This window comes from Cnephaeus nilssonii (genome assembly GCF_951640355.1).
Source record: "Cnephaeus nilssonii genome assembly, chromosome: 4".
Taxonomy (NCBI): Eukaryota; Metazoa; Chordata; class Mammalia; order Chiroptera; family Vespertilionidae; genus Cnephaeus; species Cnephaeus nilssonii.
In genome coordinates, this window is record NC_137075.1 from 64,698,729 (window position 1) to 64,720,067 (window position 21,339).

The following is a 21,339-nucleotide window of genomic DNA, read 5'->3' on the forward strand; positions in this document are numbered from 1 at the left end:
AAAGAGTAATATGCAAATTGACCATCACTCCAACACACAAGATCGCTGCCCCCATGTGGTCAAAGATGGCTGCCCCCATGTGGACACAAGATGGCCGCCACAAGATGGCCAGCAAGGGAGGGCAGTTGGGGGTGACCAGGCCGGCAGAGGAAGGCAGTTGGGGGGGATCAGGCCTGCAGAGGAGGGCAGTTAGGGGTGACCAGGCCGGCAGAGCAGGGCATTTGGAGGTGACCAGGGCAGCAGGGGAGGGCAGTTAGGGGTGACCGGGCAGGCAGAGGAGGGCAGTTGGGGAGGAACAGGCCAGCAGGAGAGGGCAGTTGGAGGAAACCAGGCCTGCACGGGAGGGCAGTTAGGGGTGACCGGGCCGGCAGAGGAAAGCAGTTGGGGGTGACTGGGCCGGCAGGAGGGCAGTGTGGGGCGACCAGGCCAGCAGGGGAGGCCAGTGGGGCGATTGGGCCAGCAAGGGGGGGGCAGTTGGGGCAATCAGGCCAGCAGGGGAGCAGTTAGGTGTCGATCCAGGCCGGCAGGCAGGCGAGCAGTTGGGAACCAGCAGTCCCAGATTATGAGAGGGATTTCCGACTGCCGGTTTAGGCCTGATCCCACTAAACCGGCAGTCGGACATCCCTTGAGAGTTCCCAGATTGGAGAGGGTGCAGGCTGGGCTAAGGGACACCCCCCTCCCAGTGCACAAGTTTCGTGCACCGGGCCTCTAGTCCCTAATAATATGTTAGAAATTGGCCTAAAGGGCAATACCAAGGTCTCAAATTCAGCTTGAAGCCTATGCAGAAATACTGATAATATATGAATGATTGGCCTTAGATTTTTTTTTTCAAGAGCCAAGGTCTCTCAATCATAAAACAGTTACAAAATCATTTATATTCTGTTTTTTAAAATGAGTAGTAAATTTTTTCAAGAAGTTATTTACCTGACCCAGTTGGTCCAAGCAGCAAAATATTACTCTTTTCAAGTTTTATGTCATCATGGGCAGAATCCAATACTTCACCTCCTCGTTTTTCCTGAGGCATTTGTTGATTTACCTGTTGCTGCATTGATGCTCCTAAAGCATTACCATGGGGACTAATTCCAGCAATCTGAAGCAATTCTGAAAAAAAGTCAAAGGAATTACTAGAGCTTCATTTTATTTTATTTGAAAAAATGCCTAATAAAACCTTATGTCTAAAACCAATCACTTATTTAGAAAAATTTAAATATTTTGACAATTTGTCTTACCTAAAAAGAAAGAAAATTTCCAATTATCTAGTGACAAAATTACAAGGCACAGTGATTATTTAGGGAACCTCAAGCAAAAAAAAATTGTTTCTTTTTATCCTCTCCTCCTTATTTACGTAAACCTGAATGAAGAAAGCCCTTTGCTCAAGGGAAGGCAATATAATGGAAAGAGAACAGTGCTTAGGAGCCAGAAAGCATTCGTTTTGACCCTTTGTCTGTAAATGGCTATATGATTTGGGGCAAGTCTATAAACTTAGTGCTATTTCCTAATCTATAAAATGGCAACAATTCTTGCCTTATCAATTTCAAAGTGTAAGAATAAAATGTAATTGATTTGGAGGCACTTGAAAGATAAAGAAAGATACCGTATTTTCCGGCGTATTATTTTTTTCAGTACATATGAAAAGAAGCATAGCTGCAGAGGAAAATACTGAACTGAGAAATAGAGAACTTGGTTCTGGTCTCATAGGTCCATGGCAAGTCACTTAACTTTACTCGGCCTGCTACCTTACTATAAAGTGAAAATACTGAGCCATATGATCTCCAGTCTCTTCCACATCTAAGAATAATTCTGTGAGTCTCCCAGAGAAACCAAATATGGTAAGACTCACTATCCCTGGCACTATCTGAATCTAATTTTATAGGATCTCCACTGGATCTTTCTAGTCCCTTTATTAAAGATACAAAGCTTAACCAGATGGGACTGATATTGTTGGTGAACTATCAGTTTATCAGCAGATCCCTAAAACTAATCATACTTGCTTATAAATTCTGAATTTATTTTTAGGTTGTTTCTAATAAATGGTTTAAGAATATCAGTACTTTCCAATGCATTATTTTAATCTAACCAACAGATGTCAGCAGACACAAATATTTATGGTCCTTTCCACCTGGCGGTCACTTTCAAACTATCTTAGTGGTCACACTTAAGGTAAAGGATTATTCTATTCATCAAAAATAACAGAATTTAATAAACATTTGAATTTAATTAAATTGCGCTACAGTTGAGAATTAATGATTAATGACTAACTCACAATGCTATGCCTCATTACAATCCACATCACGCAAAAAAAATGCAGTCCCCTATTTTAGTGAAATTAGTTAGCTAGTTGTCCCTAGCAAAATTGTTTGTTTTTTAAATTTCAGCAAAATCTAGATAGAAATTGTGACAATATAAGAAGGGGCTGGCTCAAGTATAGGTCTGACCAGTGAGGAAAATACAATTTAGGTGAATAATTCGAATAAAGTCGCAAGAAGCACATTAACTACAATGGAGTCACATGATGCATGTATTTAACTTACTCAATGATTTAAGTTTTAAAAAGAGAAATATTTTAAATAATGCAGAACAGTTACGTTAATTGTTACATTTTATGAAAATATGCCACAGTAAACTTGAGATAACTCTCCTGTTCTTTTAATTAGTCTCTGTTGCTGCATATCTCTACCTGCATAAGCACCTCTCTATAATGAGCAGAACTATGAACAGGCAGGCTAGCACAGTGATTAGATGCATGAACATCATCAGCTGTGTGTGGCCCTGGACAAATTACTTGAAACTTCTGTGCTTCAATTTTCTCATCTGTAAAAATGAGAGTGAAAATATATTTTTGTCTTACAGGTAATGGAAAGATTAAGTGAAGTAATATATGTAATATATGTGCCTGGAAGATCCTATAATAAAAGGCTAATATGCAAATTGACTGAACAGCAGAACTACCAGTTGCTATGATGTGCACTGACCACCAGGGGCAGATGCTCAATGCAGGAGCTGCCCCCTGGTGGTCAGGTGCTCCCACAGGGGGAGCGCCGCTCAGCCAGAGGCCCTGAGCCAGGCTCAGGCTGGCAAGTGCAGGTGGTGGCGGGAGCCTTTCCCGCCTCTGCAGCAGCACTAAAGATGTCCAACTGCAGGCTTAGGCCCGCTCCCTGCTGAGGGCTCCCGAACTGCAGGAGGGTACAGGCTGGGCTGACGGACACCCCCCCCCCCCAGTGCATGAATTTCATGCACCGGGCCTCTAGTAGTTTTATAAGTGTCACAGAATTTGCTATCAGCATTGCTATTTTGCTAGTGTTTAATTATTTCTATAATATGGCCTTTAAATGCAAGCCAACTATTTCATCTGATGCTCAACTTAAAAACATCTGTTCCAACGATGGAGAAAAAAACTATCATCTTTTTTTTAAGTTGGTTTTCTCTTCTTTTTGTACAAGGAAATGAACACACTCATGGACAAGACCTGGAATAATGTCCCAGTCCCAGTTTCCAGTCACTTTGTTCCAAATACAGACTGTAAATTTTTATGGCATGGGGTACATCTACCATCAGTCATCAGTTTTATTTTGTAGTATGGTGGTATCTAACATGTGATTTCCAAAGGAACATTCAAGAATATTTTGATTATATATGTCTTTGGCCTAATGCCCCAACTTTAGAACTTAAAACCCCACATAGGACAAGACTAAACTATACTGAAAATAAATTCAATTTAGCTTTCAATATATTAATTTCCAAGTCAATCAATATATATAATTATAAATTGCTTTTACCTAAGTTCGTAAGTACTATTACTTGTTAACATTTAAATTACATTAAATCACTACATATAACATATATATTTATATTCATTATAAATTTTTCTTTACTAGTTTCACAAACCATCTGCCCAAATTTATGAATATTGACAGCATATTTGATTATATTTTTAGGTTATAAAATATGTATTATACATGCAGTATATAATAAACTGTATTATTTAGATCTTACATTCTTATATGTAATCTAATTCTACTGCATTTACTGTGTTTCTTAATTTTATCATGCATGGTATAATCATTATTTCCATACAATTTAAAAATAACTAGAGATAATATCATTCTATTTACATATAATAAATCTCATGCCAGAGTTGATAAACTGGTTATGTTCTCATGGCACATCCTATATATATAGTACACTTCAATTAGTAGGTATATAATACTGCTTAGTCAAAGGCAAAGTACAAGTATCAAACTTAAGTGAATAAGTGAAAAATGTTCATACTGGTTTATTATCTGTTTTCTTGTGTTTGTTATTTTAATTACTGAAACAAAGGCCACATAAATCTTTTTATGATACCTCTGGAATCTTCACCCTCTCTGTGTCGCAATTATATCCACTTCCAAAGGAATGGGTGCAAGACATCAGAATGGCCACTATCTTTGATGTATCAGGTCCTTCCACACCCTCTATCAGACCTTCTGATGCTTATAGGGGCAATCCAGGGTTGGAAACAGTGAGTTGGGGCTTATTCATAATTTACAAGCTACACTATGCTTCATATATGCTAAAAAATAAAGTGTGGTTTTTGGCAAAGAGTAGCCGTAAAATAATCGGCCTTCCCCAAAACTTCTGTCACTTATAATTATGCAGACCAACTCTAATTGTAAGGCAAATACACACACACATACACACACACACACACACACACACACACACACACACACACACACAAAATGGCAAACTATAGATTTTTACAAATACAACTCCTGTTATTATGTAGGTCTACATGTATAGAGAAAAACTATATATAATACTTTTTATCTCTCTACATTATGCTTTACAAAATACAACAAAATAGATCAAATCAACTATCTGAAATAAGCCAACATATACAAACTACACAAATTAGTTATGAAAAACTACTCAAAGTTATATGATAAACATGTTTAGATAATATACATCTTTCTTGGTAATACACAAACAAATACATGTCCCCCATTACTATTGCTGACATACTTCACTGAGGTAAATCTCAAAGGGAAGAATGATTACAGAGGACCTGAGGAAAGGTCACTTACTTGTAAATCTGTACTCATCCTCCCGTCTTCTTATTTCTAACTCTAAGAAAGAGGATGAAAATGGCAACATGAAAATATTATATATTTGTTTAGGGGAACAAACAAGGAGTATTCCACTTCTTGTCTCTTGCAAATAAAGAATATGTTCATTAACTTTTTTTAGCTTTTCAACCATTATGAAGAATCTATATGCTGCATCCTTTCCACATTAAAAAAAAACCCAAACATACTTAATGATGGCTGTCCAGTTGCTAATATTCACATTTGTCAAATACAAAGTTGGTATCTATTTTAAGAAAATAGTAATAATTTGTCTTTAATAAGAATTTAAACCTCTCATACTATAAATACTATATAACCATTTATTTTTCTAGAACTAGAACAGCTAATTATTGATTTGTTGACTGAAGAAACCAGAAAAAATCCTTTTGCTTCATGACTAGGCAATGCTATTTGGACCTTATAAAATGAAGGTTCTAAATCTTCATTAGTTATTATGACTTATACTTTCTAAAAATAGAGTAACTGATGCTACTACATAACTATTTTGCAGTAAGTTCAACAAGTGAACAAGTGTTTTCATTGAGCTAGTTCTATATTTAGTAGCTACTGAAAGCAATCAGAAGATACTGTACTTTTATAAATGTAAGTAGTTAGCAGAACTCCCTCAAATTGTAAAATGATGACTAAAACAATGTAAAATGATAGCTGTATGCCTAAGTAAGATATCAGGACTCCATGGCCCATAACAACAACAAAATTTTAAATATTAACATTTTACTCTACTCAGTTTTTTAAAAATAAAATCATTCTATTAATATAACACACATTGTCCTGGCCAGTATGGCTCAGTTGGTTGAGCATCATCCTGTGCACCATGGAGGTTGCCAGTTACATTCCTGGTCAAGGGCACATGTCCAGGATGCAGCTCAATCTTGGGTAGGGTTCGTGCAGGAGGCAGTCAATTGATGTTGTGCTCTCACATTGATGTTTCTCCCTCTCCCTTCTTTCCCATAAATCAATAAACTATTCTATAAAAAATATATATGACACATTGTTGTGCACAGTACGTTGATATTACACAGTTTATTGGCATAGTAGAATCAATCATTAATAGGAATTATACTTTGAATCACTTAAAATTTGCCCCTAACCTTGTGCACTGTAGTTGGGGCCCAAAAAGGAAAGAGTGCTATATGTTCTCCAATAATTATATATGTATGTATATGACTTAGGCAGATGAATTCTGTACCCTGAACTCAAAAGAGAAGAGAACTCAGTCATACAGAGCACTGCAAAGATAGGTTCATGGAGAACTAGTTGTGGTGAGGTCTATAATTCAAAGGTGTATCTCAATCTCTACCTTAGTAACTTTCAAACATTTTTCACTGAGAACCTTGGTAAGAAAAACATTTTACTCTGTGACTCAGAACCTATGCACATATCACTAAAAGAAAAAGTTTTAAGAAACAATACAGTTAAATGCACTCTGGTATTTTCTATTAATATCTTAACTTTTTTAATACAAAAATCATTTCAGTACTTTGAAAAATGCTGTACTATACTAAAAGCATTTTAAGTCAAAAGCAAGGAGTTGCAATAAAGATTACTTCTAGGCATAGTAATCTCTATTTTGGTCAATTATCAAAACACTAACCTCTAGGTGTTAATGATGTCTGCTTCTCAACCTCTGCTTGCTGCCTCAGATTAGTTGGAATATTATTATATATTCTCTTGTAATGATTGTACACGGCAACTGAAAGCACCTTCTTAGCAAATGACTGGCCAACAACATACTTGTCGAGGTAGTTATAAATCTGAAAAATAATTAGGTATAAATAATTTAATGTGCGCTATCTTAAAAATACATACATTTAAAAGAAAGTTATACAGCAAGCATATATGCTTCCAGTTTTAAACTTGAATACTCATCAAAAACAAAATGCAAGGACATAACACATTATGTAGCAATGATTCAAGGTCCCAAACCCTATATGTACAAAAACACAATTTGTTCTCTAGCCTAACAAAGTATCTCTGGCCTCTTCTAGTGCTACGCTAGTTTCTATTCTATAAACAATCCCATTGATCCTAATTTTTAAAAGTTAATATTAAAGTAACTTAGAATATCTGCATATGCCACCAAGAGTCTAAAGATATTATCATTAATGTAAATCATTAAAATTAATCCCTTCTACACCTTTCTCAATTATAGGAATAATATTCTTCACAAAGACAATGTATTATAGGTTTGCAGAGTCAGCTAAAGATGAATACCAGTGGACTTGGATCTCAGCTAAAGGACAGTATTCCAGTTACTGAGCTATCAGCAAGTGGACCTTTTGAAAGTCATGATCTTCTTCGAAAAGGTTTTTCTTGTGTGAAAAATGAACTTTTGCCCAGTCATCCTCTTGAATTATCAGAAAAAAATTTCCAGCCCAACCAAGATAAAATGAATTTTTCCAAACTGAGAAACATCCAGGGTCTATTTGCTCCACTAAAATTGCAAATGGAATTCAAGGCAGTGCAACAGGTTCAGCGTCTTCCATTTCTTCCAAGCTCAAACCTTTCACTGGATATTTTGAGGGGTAATGATGAGACTATTTGATTTGAAGATATTCTTTTTTCTTTTCTTTTTCTTTTTGGATTTGAAGATATTCTTAATGACCCATCACAAAGTAAACTAATGGGAGAACCACACTTGATGGTGGAATATAAACTTGGTTTACTGTAACGCACTGAGCTGACCATGGAAATGGAGGGGCTACATCTTGTTTATAGTCGTCTTTTTGCTATAATTTTATGTATACAACATTAAAAGTACTGACACCTGAGAATTGTTGCCTACGTAGTATCATCATTGGAAATTATTTGTGTCTTTGGTTTACGTCCATGTGACAGTTGAAGGCACTAGAGATGATTTTAAAACTCCTGAATTATATTGAAACAATAACGTTCTGTATCTTTAAAAAACTGTTGCTAATGAATATTATAAAACTGACAACAGGTTTTAGTTTAACCTATTTCCTAGGCATTCCATAAATTGAATTTTGAATAACCATTATCAGTATTTGAGTCCTTAGTCTTCATAGCCCTTTCAGAGTAAACATCTGTAATTGCTTTCAGTGATAACATTTCAAATTAAGTACAAAATCAGATATGTATATTTTACCTTGTTTCCATAGCCCATTAGTACCCATAAAAGTAATATTTGCGCCCTAGCTGGTTTGGCTTTAGTCAGCCTGCAGTTCCATTCCGGTCAAGGGTACATGCCCCGGTTCTGGGCTTGATCCCCAGTAGGGGGTATGCATGAGGCAGCCAATTGATGATTCTCTCTCATTATTGATATTTCTATCTCTCCCTCTCACTTCCTCTCTGAAATCAATAAAAATATATTTTTTTAAAAAGAAGAATATCTGTGCCTGACCAGCATGGCTCAGTGGTTGAGTGTCGACCTATGAGCCCGAATGTCATGGATCAATTCCCTGTCAGGGCACATGTCCTGTTGTAGGTTCCGTCCCCAGTGTGGAGCATGTGGGAGGCTCAGCGGATCAGTGATTCTCATCATTGATGTTTCTATCGCCCTTCTCTAAAATCAATAAAAACATTTAAAAAAGAAAAAAAAGGCAATGTATTATAAAAGTATCCTTGCCCACTGCGATGGTTCAGTGGTTGAGCCGTTGACCTATGAACCAGGTCAGGGCACGTGCCTGGGTTGTGGGCTCGATCCCCAATAGGGGACATGCAGGAGGCAGCTGATCAATGATTCTCTCTCATCATTGATGTTTCTATCCCTCTTTCTCCCTTCCTCTTTGAAATCAATAAAAAAATATTTTTAAAATACATAAAAGTGTCCTTTTCAAAAACAGGCACTATATAATCAAAATCCATTAAAACACCAGTATCTATGTGTTTTAATACAAACATTTAGCTTTTTCTGATATTAACTTCAAAGCTACTTATTTATCTACATGGCAATATAAAAGCTTTATTCTTCGAAGAAACTAAAGCTCTATTCGATACTTGGATACTGCCAACAGCTTGAGACGTGGGGTAAATTCCTTCAGCTTTCAGTAAATAGAAATTAACTGTTAATATTAACTAACTCTGGAAAAAAAGTTAAATTGCCCAATTATTTTCTAGAACTTTGACTCGGATGTCTAAAGTCTATATAAATCAGTAGAGAATATAAAGCTTAATAGCTACATTTTCTATTACATCATTTATTTTTACATGACAAATTCTTTAGTTGTTGACCATATGCATTTTATTATGTTTTTAAAAAAATCCTCATTCTTCACAAATTACACTCATGAATTATTAAATCTGCCACAGCACGTTGAGATGAAGAAACAAATGCATTGGTATCAGAATAGAGTAGAAGAAAGCTACACCAAGACAGAGGATGAGAAATAATCGAAGAGTACAAACATCTGAAACATGGCCAGAACACAGGGCACACAGCCCAGGAGCAGGCTGCCTGTTCTCAGAAGGTGCACACCAAGTACCCACCCAATGGGGCTGGTGGTACACTCTGTTGTGTTTCATACAGCCAAATCACAATCCGTCTGAGACTCCTGGGAAGAGCCCATACACAAAAGCCACAGCTATAGAGGAGAGTGCCATAAAAAAAATTACTTGCTTCCACTGTTAGCCTGAGGCTATTTTACCATAAAGTAGACTAATTTAATGGGGGGAGGGGAATTGCAGGCTGGTATTATTTAGGTGGTCAAACAAACAAAAATAATTCCATAGTTGCTCTATTTGAAGGTTATCATTTTAGATTAATTTAGTATTAACACTATTTTAATAATCATCCAACTACATTTCATTGTTACTGAATAGAGTAATCATGACATGAGGGAAAAAGCAACGGACTCCATACCTAAATTCCAGGTATCAAATATCAAAAGTAATTTGGCCAAATATAGTCCATATTAATAACTTAGAATATGTGTTTAGTATTAGGATACAATATAAACTGAGGAGAGGGGAGCAATGAAATGCTTTCAAGATCAAATGCTTGTAAGACTTTATACCTTCTTGGGGGGAGGAGGTGGTTTCTGTTGGAATGCCAATTTTACAGCTTCTGCTGCTGATTCTGGTTCTTTAATTATGCTTTTCTTTGAGTCTGCTTCAGATAGCACAACAAAAAAATGATGACATTTTTCACACTTCACAAAACGGGTGGATGCTGTAAAAGAAGAGTCAGCAGAGAAAAAGAAATAATTCAAATAGTATTTCACCTCAAAGATTCAATGAAAAATAAAACTATGCACTTGACAAAAAGTAGACTTGTAGTTCACTCCACTAGCCACAAATAGCCTAGTTTACATCTAAGATAGATGATATAGATGAGTTTAGTCAACTACATTTTCTTCATTTCCACTAGGTTCTGTCATTTTATAATATAACACATTAAGAGAAAAGACTGAGTCTTTCAACTTCCCAAACACTAAAGTTAATCTTTAAAACCACCATAATAAGAATATTAAAATATTGTTTATTTCATTGAAATATGTGAACTGTAAAAAAATAAAATACAAAATTAATCTATTCCCCTAATATTTTATTATTAAAAATTTCATACACAGCCGAAACCGGTTTAGCTCAGTGGATAGAGCGTCGGCCTGCGGACTCAAGGGTCCCAGGTTCGATTCCGGTCAAGGGCATGTACCTTGGTTGCGGGCACATCCCCAGTAGGGGGTGTGCAAGAGGCAGCTGATCGATGTTTCTCTCTCATCGATGTTTCTAACTCTCTATCCCTCTCTCTTCCTCTCTGTAAAAAGTCAATAAAGTATATTTAAAAAAAAATTTTTTCATACACAGAAGTTGAAAGAGAGAAATCTATTTTAATCCACCCAAAATATAAAAAAGTGTATTTTTAGGTTCTTTAAGCCTAAAACTGTAACTCTGTAAAAGGATAAAATTATTTCATAGCTTCCTTATTTTTATCTTTAATACTTCCACTAATTCCTATGTCTTTGACCTAAAAACCACTGAGAAACTAACAAAGTAACAATATTCTCAGTCATATTTATTTCATTTAAAGATAATCATACAGCGCTTGAAAACAAGGGCAGGTAAAAGTGAGGGTAAAAATGTTTTCTTAATGGCAATACATCAACTGCATAATATCCTGTGTTAAACCAAAAGTGACTTCTTCCTTTCTCTCTTTCTAAAACACAGCTTTAGGATATAGACATATGGCCATAAACTCTTAACCTTTTCTAAGCCTACCCCTACTGAGGCTAACTAGGGAACTCAGAAAGCAGCATGATAATAGAAAAACCCATACAGACTATTAACAGATACAAAGCAAAAGACGCATAGAAATTAGTTATATGTTGGTAGGTTTAGGTAATATATATTTTGTGTAATATAACTAGACAGGTGAATTGTAGTAAAACTAAACATAGTCTTAAAATAAAGCTATGATAATCTCTCTCCTTTGGAAATATTATAACACAGATTATAAGAAAAACTGCACTGGCAAATACACCTAAATCTTCACAAAATAATCTAAATTTTATAAAATAGACAATCCCACAATGAAAACATAAATGTAATTATTAATCCAATCAATTTGATTCTTATGTGTTCCTTCTTAAACACAGGCCAATTAAAAATTCATTCAGGTTAAAAACAATTCATTCAGGATAAATTATAACAGCAAATTTTAAACCAGAAGATGGAATGCTTACCTAAAGAAAATATCAGACTATTCTAAGTACCTTCAATTAACCCAAGCCCAAATACATTATCACCATTTCCCATCAACAGGGAAAAGTCAATGCCTCTATTTCACGAGGCACCAGCTTACAACTGTTAGTGATGGTAAACAGGACAAGGATTAAAGGGCAGAGAAGCCTCTGGTTTAATTCAGGCTGTGTGACAAGAAAATCTGGCTTGAGAACATACAAACAAAACATTTCTCTAGAGAAATTAGGTCAAAGGGGAAGAGATTAAACACCAACAATCATCCTTTTTTGCTTACTGTTAAAGGGTTGCTTAAATTCCACTTGAATATTTGCAATACAATTTTACACTGAAACATATTCAACATACACCAAAATCAAAGATTCAATTTTATTTATCAAAATGCTTATTTTAATAAAAAGCATTGCAATGCATATTGTACTCTTAAAAACTAAGAGCAAAAATCTAATTTTGTTAAATTATAAGGGGATAATCTTTCTTAAAAATCTATTTTTATTTATTTCAGAGAGGAAGGGAAAGGTAGAGAGATAGAAATATAATGATGAGAATCATCAATCGGCTGCCTCCTGCATGCCCCGCACCGGGGCCTGCAACGCCAGCATGTACCCTGATTGGGAATCGAACCATGACCTCCTGGTTCATAAGTCGATGCTCAATCACTGAGCCACTCTGGCTGAGCTAAACCTCTTTTCTTTAAATGATTACTACAAGTATCTTATATTCCTTTATATACAGAATACTGATCCCAGTAAACATGCTTATATAGTATGCCAACAACAGAGAGACTACCTTAGTAAAAACTTTTTTAAGAGATTTGTTTAAATGAAAGTTTCTCATGATTTTAAACAAATTTCAGGGTCCAACACAAAATTTTCAAAACACTGCAGAAAAATTTAATTTCTGCCCTATGAGATAGGTAAGTGCAGTAAGTCTTCAAAAAGTATTATATACATAAAAATAAAAACAACTAAAGGCTCTAACTTAAATAAAAGAGGAGAGACTATTCATGTTTGACAAGTTATTTTTTAAATGGGCTAAAGAATAGTATACCTTAGTCATTATAATCAACTTTCTTAGATATTAATCTTAATTTCAATTTCTGATGATTTTCTATATATTCATAATGGTATCTATAAAAATGGTATTTTATTTCAACAAAGACAAGCAAGAGTAATACCACTATAAGAAAACAAGTGGACAAGGAAATACTACCATTACTATAGTGGTATAGTAATACCACTATACTACAAAAAACCTGTTAGATTAAATATATATAGCAAGGTCCATGAGCTAAAAATTATTTTTATATTTTGGAAAAAATGACAATGAAAATTATATGAAATTCAAATGTCAGTGTCCATACAAAGTTTTATTGGAGCACAGCATCCTCATTCATTTACATTGTCTGTGGTTGTTTTTGCATTATAACTATAAAGGAGAATAGTTGCAATAGAAATCATATGGCCCACAAACCCTAAAATATTTACTATTTGCTCACTCGTGCTATACAGCATTTAAAAGGGAAGAACTACCCACGGAATGAGAGAAAATATTTGCAAATCACATATCTGAATAAGGTTCTAGTATTCAAAATATATAAAGAACTCTTAACTCAACAATACAGATAACCCAATTTAAAAATGAACATAGGAGTCAGCCCTATAGCTCAGGGTTAGAGCACTGGTCTTGTAAAAATGAACATAGGATTTAAATGTTCTTTTCTCCAAATAAGACATAGAAATGGCCAATAAACACATGAAAAGATGCTTAACATCTTTACTCATTAAGGAAATGTAAATCAAATCCCTATGATGGCTACAATAAAAAAGACAGATAAGTGTTGAAAAGGATGTGGAATAACTGGAACCCTTATACATTGCTAGTTGGGTTGTAGGATGGTACAGTCTCTTTAAAAATCAGCTTGGCAGTTTCTTAAAAAGCTAAATATAGGCCCTGGCCAGGTAGCTCAGTTGGTAAGAGCATCGGCCTGATACGCCAAGGTTACAGGTTTCATCCCAGGTCAGGGCACATATGAGAAGCAACCAACTGAGTAATAAATAATTGGAACAACAAATCGATGTCTGTGTGTCTCTGTCTCTCTGTCTCTCTCCTCTCCTCTCCTCTCCTCTCCTCTCCTCTCCTCTCCTCTCCTCTCCTCTCTCCCCCTCCCTTCACCAATCAATAAATAAAAACTAAAAATAATTTTTTTAAAAAAGCTAAACATAGTTACCATTTCACCTAGCAATTCCGTTCCTAAGCAGATGCCCAAGTAAAAACAAAAAAACGTGTACACAAATGTTCATAGTGGCATTGTTGTTTTTTTGTTAATCCTCACCTGAGGATAATTTTTCCACTGATTTTTTTTCTTTAAGAGAGTGGAAGGGAGGGAGGGTGGGCGAGAGAGAAACAGGGAGAGAGAGAAAGGGAAGGGAGAGACAGAGAAAAACATCAATGTGAGAGAGACACATCAATCAGTATGCACCCCAATGGGGTCAGGGATCAAACCTGCAAACTAAGTAAGTGCCCTTGACTGGGAATCGAACCCATGACCCTTAGGTGCGTGGGCCAAATGCTCTAACCATTTAACCACACTGTAGCATTATTCATAATAGCTAACAAGTAGAAGCAACTCAAATGTCCATCAATAGATGAGTGGACAAGGAAATACTACCATTCAACCATAAAAAGCAATGAAGGACTGATACATAATGCAACACAAATGAACCTTGAAAACATCTATAATAATAATAATAATAATAATCTATAATAATAAAAGGGTAATATGCTAATTAGATCAGATGTCTTCCGGACGTCATTCCAGACATCCTTCCTGACGAAGCCGGGGCCAGAGGGAAGCCAGCCCGGGCCCCGGGTGCCTGAGGGTGGCCAGAGGGAAGCAGCCCAGGCCGGCAGCTGGGGGAAGGAGGGCCTACTCTTGCACGGATTTTCGTGCATCGGGCCTCTAGTGCTAAATAAAAGAAGCCAGACACAGCCCTGGCCAGGTGGTTCTGTAAGTTGGAGCATGGTTCTGGACACTACAAGGTTGTGGGTTTGATCCCCAGTCAGGGCATATGGGAGGCAAACAATCAATATTTCTCTCTCACATAGATGTTTCTCTCTCCCTTTCTCTCTCTCTAGAATCAATAAAAAACATCCTTGGGTAAGGATTAAAAAAAACAAAGAACTAAAACCTCAAAGAAATTTTTAAAAAGGAAAGGACTAGACCTATATATATTAACATATATAGCTCTCAAAACATTGCTGAGTTAAAAAAAAAGCAACAAAAACATGAATATGATACCATTTATGCTTTTAAAAAGTTTTATGTTCAATGAAGATATATTACAAAATACCGGTATATTTTTAGCTTTAACTATAATGCTCTACTTTTTCATAAAGAGGGACATATATGTGTATTCCTCAGGTAATTTAAAATAATTAAATATGACCAAAAAAAGGGACAATTACCTAAACAGGCCATTCATAAACGAACTGTAAGTGACAAAAAGCACATAAAAAGATGTTTATGGCCCTGGCCAGCATAGCTCAGTTGGCTGAACAATGGTCCGTCCATGCACTGAGAAGTCATTGGTTCCATTCCTGGTCCAGGCACATGCCAGGGTTTTGGGCTCCATCCCCAATAGGGGGGCCTGCAGAAGGCAACCAAGGAAGTAATGTTTCTCTTTCTTCATCAGTGTTTCCTCTCTCTCTCCTTTCTTCTCTAAAATCAATTTAAAAATATTTTTAAAAGATGTTTATGAATAACTATATAAATACAGATTTAAATAAATAACCTAAGATCAAACAAAACTCTTTAGAACTAGGATGACCAAATTTCCCATAAGTAGACAGAAAATCCACTGCATTCAAAAGGGATGCATTCTGAAGAGACCTTTATTATGGATCAACAACAAAACCAAAGGAGGAGGGCCTAGTCTCACTGCTGGGGCCTATTACTCCTCAGCGGTAAAGATCCAGAGAAGAGGGACAGTGTCATGCTCATCTGTGAATTTTCTGAGCCCAGCAGTGTCAGATTCAATAGATGTTTGAGTATGTATTCTTCTTTTACTTTTCTCTTCCACACCCCCCGCCCCATTAGAAGTCCCAAAGAAAATAGACCACCTCAGAGCTGAGCTGATTAGTGTATAGTGTTTTCCACACTTGTGTTATATTCTAGGATCCTACCCAATACCTACAGAATGTTAATCTCTAGGGAAGGAGGGAATCTATGGTCAACAATCACCCTCAGTGTTCACTTTTTTAAAAAAAATAGTTTTAATATTTAAAGTGTTCACTTAATCAGTTAAACAACCGTGACCTGGCATATTTTGAAAACACTGCATAAAAGAAAACTAAACTTAATCTTGAGAGGACCTAGTTTATTTAAAAATATATATTTAAAAACATATATGACATTACCATTATGAATTAATTCTCAGATTTTTGAGAACTTTAGTATATCACACCAAATTTTGTTAACAGAAAATGTTATTTAGAAGTTATATCATCCAGTTTTACTACTTTCATTTTATACTGCAATTCAAATTACTATTCATTCAGATTGATTTTTCTCTTTGATCTCTTACTAGGTAAAAACTACAAACAGAACCTCTAACATTGCAGCTATAGAATGGAACTACTTTAAAGTCTTTCCTAAAACTGTAAAAACATGCTGCATGTAGTACCTTTTTGTATAGTGGCCAATTAATAGCACTGATAAATGTGAAACTGAAGTTATTTGGATTAGAATACAGAGAATCCTCTATAGCTAATAATCAGAAACTGAAACTTCTGCCACACCTTACCATCAACCTTTTCATAATTGGACTGTATAGGAAGGCTGACATGTTAGTATAATGCAATTTACTGGAGTCATTACCATTAACTCTAATCATATAGGAAATTAGTTACTTGATTCATTAACCAAATATCTGTTGATTTCAGAGAGAATTATTGACATTAAGCAAAAGTAGGACTGTTGATTTCTTTCTTCTCTTAGTGTCTGAATCATTAATGATTACCAGAAATTTTCTAGAATTGAGAGCATAGCTCCTCTGAAAAGTACTTAGAGAAGGAAAATACCTTAATATTTAAATGACCCACTTTTCGTTTTATGAGACAATCAATAGGTATGTGAAGAACAGAATAATAAATACAGAATAAGCAAGCCTTGGTTCTTGTATAGCTTAATGGTTACAAAATCCGACCCTGCACCTTCTCATTCCCCCTCTGCCTCTCTCCCCACCCCCCCTCACCACTCTTCTGCTCTGCCATGCTGTGCTCTGAAGAGATACCTGCCACCTCTCAGCAAGTGGCTTTGTCGGGCTTTTGGAGCATGCCACTGCCAACCAAGGGATCTGCATGGGTAGCAGGCTATGACCTGTACAGTGCCTATGATTATACAGTACCACCTATAGAGAAAACCCTTGCGAAAACCGACATTCAGACAGCTCTTCCTTCTGGGTGCTATGAAAGAGTAGCTCCATGTTCTGTCTTGGCTGCAAACATTTCATAGATGTTAGGAGCTGGTGTCATAAATGAAAATTATAGCAAATCTTATTATACTGTTTAATTTTGGCAAAGAAAAGTTTGAAGTAAAAAAGGGTGACCAAATTACATAGCTCATTTGTGAATCGATTTTTTAATCCAGAAACAGAGGAAGTTCAAGTTTTGGATGACACTGAAAGGAGTTCAAGAGATTTTTATTACACTGGAAAGAATGAAAATTATGCCAAGAACAGAAAATAAAAAAAAAGTACTTTTTTCTTAAAAATAGTTTTTGTTTAGTGTTTTGCACTTCTGTGAACTTAAAAGTTTTAGCTTCTAAAAATATTTGTTGTTCTTATATCAAAGAAAGGGTACCCTGTTGGGATCACAGAACTTATAATTTCTTGTGTTTTTCTACGTTTGATTGTTGTATAAATCTGCATGGTAACCTAATACAAAGTTTCTTTTTTCAATCAAATATACATCAATCATACATTCCCTCCCCCTGAACTATATTATTTAATTCATTAAATGCTACCTCTTCAACAACTTATTTTTTTATTGCTTTGTAAATTATAAGCAAAGCCTTTCATTAAAGAAATTTTTAAAATTGAATTGAGAGAGAGAGGAAGGGAGGGAGGGAAGAAGGGAAAGAGGAGGAAAGAATGGAGGGATGGAGGGAGGGATGGAGGGAGGGGAGAGAGAGAGAGAGAGAGAGAGAGAGAGAGAGAGAGAGAGAGAGAGACAGACACAGACAGACATCATCAGTTTGTTGTTCCGCTTATTTAAGCATTCACTGGTTTATTCTTGTATGTACCCTGACCAGAGATCAAACCCAAAACCTTGGTGTATCAGGATGACGCTCTAACCAACTGAGCTACATGGCCAGGGCCTCATTCAATAAATTTGAATTATTTTATAGATATATTATACAAACAAATAAAATATAATAAAACAATTCTTAAGATCCAAATTTAAAATAAAGACTTAAGCAAAATAAAGAAGCAAAGAGTTTCCTTAAATTCTCTCCTATACACAGTGTAAAATATTACTAGTCCTGGGGATTTTTAGTATCTGGTGAATGTAAGAGAGAATCATGTAAGTTCAGAACAAAATAACTTCAGTTTATATAATTTATGTATTTCTATGCAGTTAACAATTTATAGAGAAGGTAGAGAAAAAGAACAACAGAAGTAATACTTACACACAAAGGTCTCTACATGTGTGCACAAGTCACCACATTTAGGGCAGCGTAGCTGGTTTCCACCTTTCCCAGAATTCCCAGAGCCTGATTTTTTACTGCTTCCCTCACTTACTGATTTCTAAAGTTTTTGGAGAAGGAAAAAGGAGAGTGTCAATTATTAATTTCAGGCAACCATTTATATGTAAACAAATATAAACAATATAGTTGATAATTAATCTTACAATTTTCATAATTGCTAGAATGAAATCATTTGCATAATTTAATCTCTACTATTGCTGGCACATGTAGGTATGTGCCAGCATGTATAAAAAAAAGTTTTCTTTCAATGACTCAATAAGAACTAGGAAAAAAATTTCTGTAAGTATAAAACTACATTTCAATGAAATTAAATTGGGTGTTATTACCATGGCAAGTGGTGATTCTTAACTTTCTTGAATCTAACTTTTTTCATTTCTAAAGTAAAGATATCATCTACTTCAGAGTCACTGTTAGGATTAAGTGCAAATATGAAAGCATCAAGCATTTTGTCTCACATTTAATATTAACTCAAGTGTCACATTCACATAATAAAAAATTTGATATGGGGGGGGCAATGGTAAGATATGTACACATATAATACCTTAATAAACAAATGAAAAAAAATTGGTAATAATTCACTGACCCAATACAATCACCAATCATCTACTTGCTAGCTACAGAGTAGCCCAGCATTGTCATAAAGATATCCAAGATTTTTCATAGAGGATGAAGTGGGGTTTACACTGTTATGAGTTGCAAAAACTATATGAAAGTAGGAAGTGATGGCTATTCCTAATTCAACCCTACAGACTAACTACATAGGTTACTTAATGAAGCTTCTTTACAGCTTTGTTGGGGTAGGGGTGGGGAGACTGAGGAAGGTTGGCCGGCTGCGGAAGGTTGGTTGTGGAGCACACTGACCACCAGGGAGCAGCTTCTGTGTTGAGCTTCTGCCCCTTGGTGGTATGCTGTCATAGCGGCTGGTCATTCGGTCAACCTGACTGGTCAGAACAGTTGCTTAGCCTTTTATGTATATAGACTAGAGGCCCGGTGCACAAAATTTGTGCAGGGGGGGGCGTGTCCCTCAGCCCAGCCTGCACCGTCTCCAATCTGGGACCCCTCGAGGGATGTCCAACTGCCCGTTTAGGCCCGATTCCATTGGGATCGGGCCTAAACGGGCAGTCGGACATACCTAACACAACCCAGGACTGCTGGCTCCCAACCGCTCGCCTGCCTGCCTGCCTGCCTGATTGCCCTAACACTTCTGCCTGCCAGCCTGATCACCCCCTAACCACTCCCCTGCCAGCCTGCTTGATGCCTAACTGCTCCCCTGCCAGCCTGATTGCCCCTAACTGCCTCTCCTGCCAACCTGGTCACCCCTAACTGCCCCCGCCACTGCTGGCCTGGTTGCCCCTAACTGCCCTCCCCTGCTGGCCCAGTCACCCCTAACTGCCCTCCCTTGCCAGCCTGGTTGCCTCTAACTGCCCTCCCCTGCCAGCCTGGTCGCCCCTTTCCTGCCCTGTAGGCCTGGTCCCCCCCCCCCAACTGCCCTCCCCTGCAGGCCTGATTGCCCCTAACTTCCCTCCCCTGCTGGCCCAATCACCCCTAACTGCCCTCCCCTGCAGGCCTGATCGCCCCCAACTGCCCTCCCTTGCAGGCCTGGTCCCTCCCAACTGCCCTCCCCTGCTGGCCTGATTGCCCACAACTGCCCTCCCTTGCCATCTTGTGTCCACATGGGGGCAGCCATCTTTGACCACATGGGGCGGCCATCTTTGACCACATGGGAGTGGCCATATTGTGTGTTCGAGTGACGGTCAATTTGCATATCACTCTTTTATTAGATAGGATTGCTTAAACAAGGGAACTCAAATATGTACATAGGTGCCAATACCTTATTTCCATCTCCAGAGCCATCTTTACTTATCCCATCTTTTGAGGCTAAGCATGCTGATGTTTCTGTAAAGGTTCTAAAAGGAACTCTTCGTAGAATCTGAGTTTCAAAGGTCCCAAGCCTTCCTAAAACGGGTATATGAATGCGACCACAAGAAATACCTGAAAGTATAAAAACCTCATTAGTCTACACATCAAATATTAACATTCTTTCAATAAAATACCCTGGAAACAAAAATGTGTTAAGCACAAGAGGTTGAAAAAGTTACAGTTTTCATAGTAGTACAAACTGGTAAAGAAACTAATAATACCATTAGAGGCAAAGCCCTCTCAAATATAGGCCAGACCTGGGCCTTGGACAGATTCCAGGTGAGTAAAAATGTTTTTTTCTTCCCAGGCCTGACTTTTGGAAGTGAGGAAAGACCACCAAGGTCTTAACAATGAGTGACTCAAAGTTTGAGATAAGTAGTTCAACATCTGCCTTGCTAGTAGGGGGAAAAGACCATTTATGTCCTATATTCTTATTCTTCTTATACTAGAGGCCCAATGCACGACATTTGTGCCCTGCGGGGCGGGGCGGGGGGGGGAGGGAGAGGTCCCTCAGCCCAGCCTAATGAAATATTTCAATCCTACAGAAAAAAATATAATTCAGTAAATATTGTGTAACCACCATTCTGCTTTCAAGGATTTTAACTTTTTGACATAAAGTTAAAATTCTTTAATAGAATGTAAGTTATTATTTAGCAAACGTTTCCTATAAAGGACCAGGATAGTAAATGTTTTCAGCTTTGTGAGCCACATAATCTCAGTCTATTTGCCTATAACAGGCAAGAAAATGTAAACAATATATACACCAACGGGTGTGGCCAGATTTGATCCACGGGGTCATTGTTTGCTGACCTCTCATTTTTCTTACATAAATACAAAATAAACCCAAAATAAATCATAGGCAAC

At 36.8% G+C, this 21,339-nt stretch overlaps 1 protein-coding gene and 1 pseudogene across 3 annotated transcripts in view; one reads left to right on the top strand and one right to left on the bottom strand.

The window, feature by feature from the left end:
* The window catches only part of CLPX (caseinolytic mitochondrial matrix peptidase chaperone subunit X), a 56,791-nt gene that overhangs the window by 28,847 nt on the left and 6,605 nt on the right, over positions 1–21,339 (bottom strand). The window contains exons 2-7 of one of the 2 annotated variants that reach the window (XM_079769641.1): positions 20,387–20,547; positions 18,478–18,595; positions 10,106–10,260; positions 6,724–6,883; positions 5,067–5,108; positions 925–1,101 (exon numbers count right to left, since the gene is read on the bottom strand). In XM_079769641.1, coding sequence (XP_079625767.1) covers positions 925–1,101; positions 5,067–5,108; positions 6,724–6,883; positions 10,106–10,260; positions 18,478–18,595; positions 20,387–20,547 — 813 coding nt within the window. The remainder of the gene's footprint in view (positions 1–924; positions 1,102–5,066; positions 5,109–6,723; positions 6,884–10,105; positions 10,261–18,477; positions 18,596–20,386; positions 20,548–21,339) is intronic. The other variant, XM_079769642.1, reaches the window with a different exon arrangement.
* Positions 6,901–9,043, top strand: LOC307098657 (proteasome maturation protein-like; annotated as a pseudogene). The gene has a single exon. The product of its transcript is annotated as a proteasome maturation protein-like (transcript).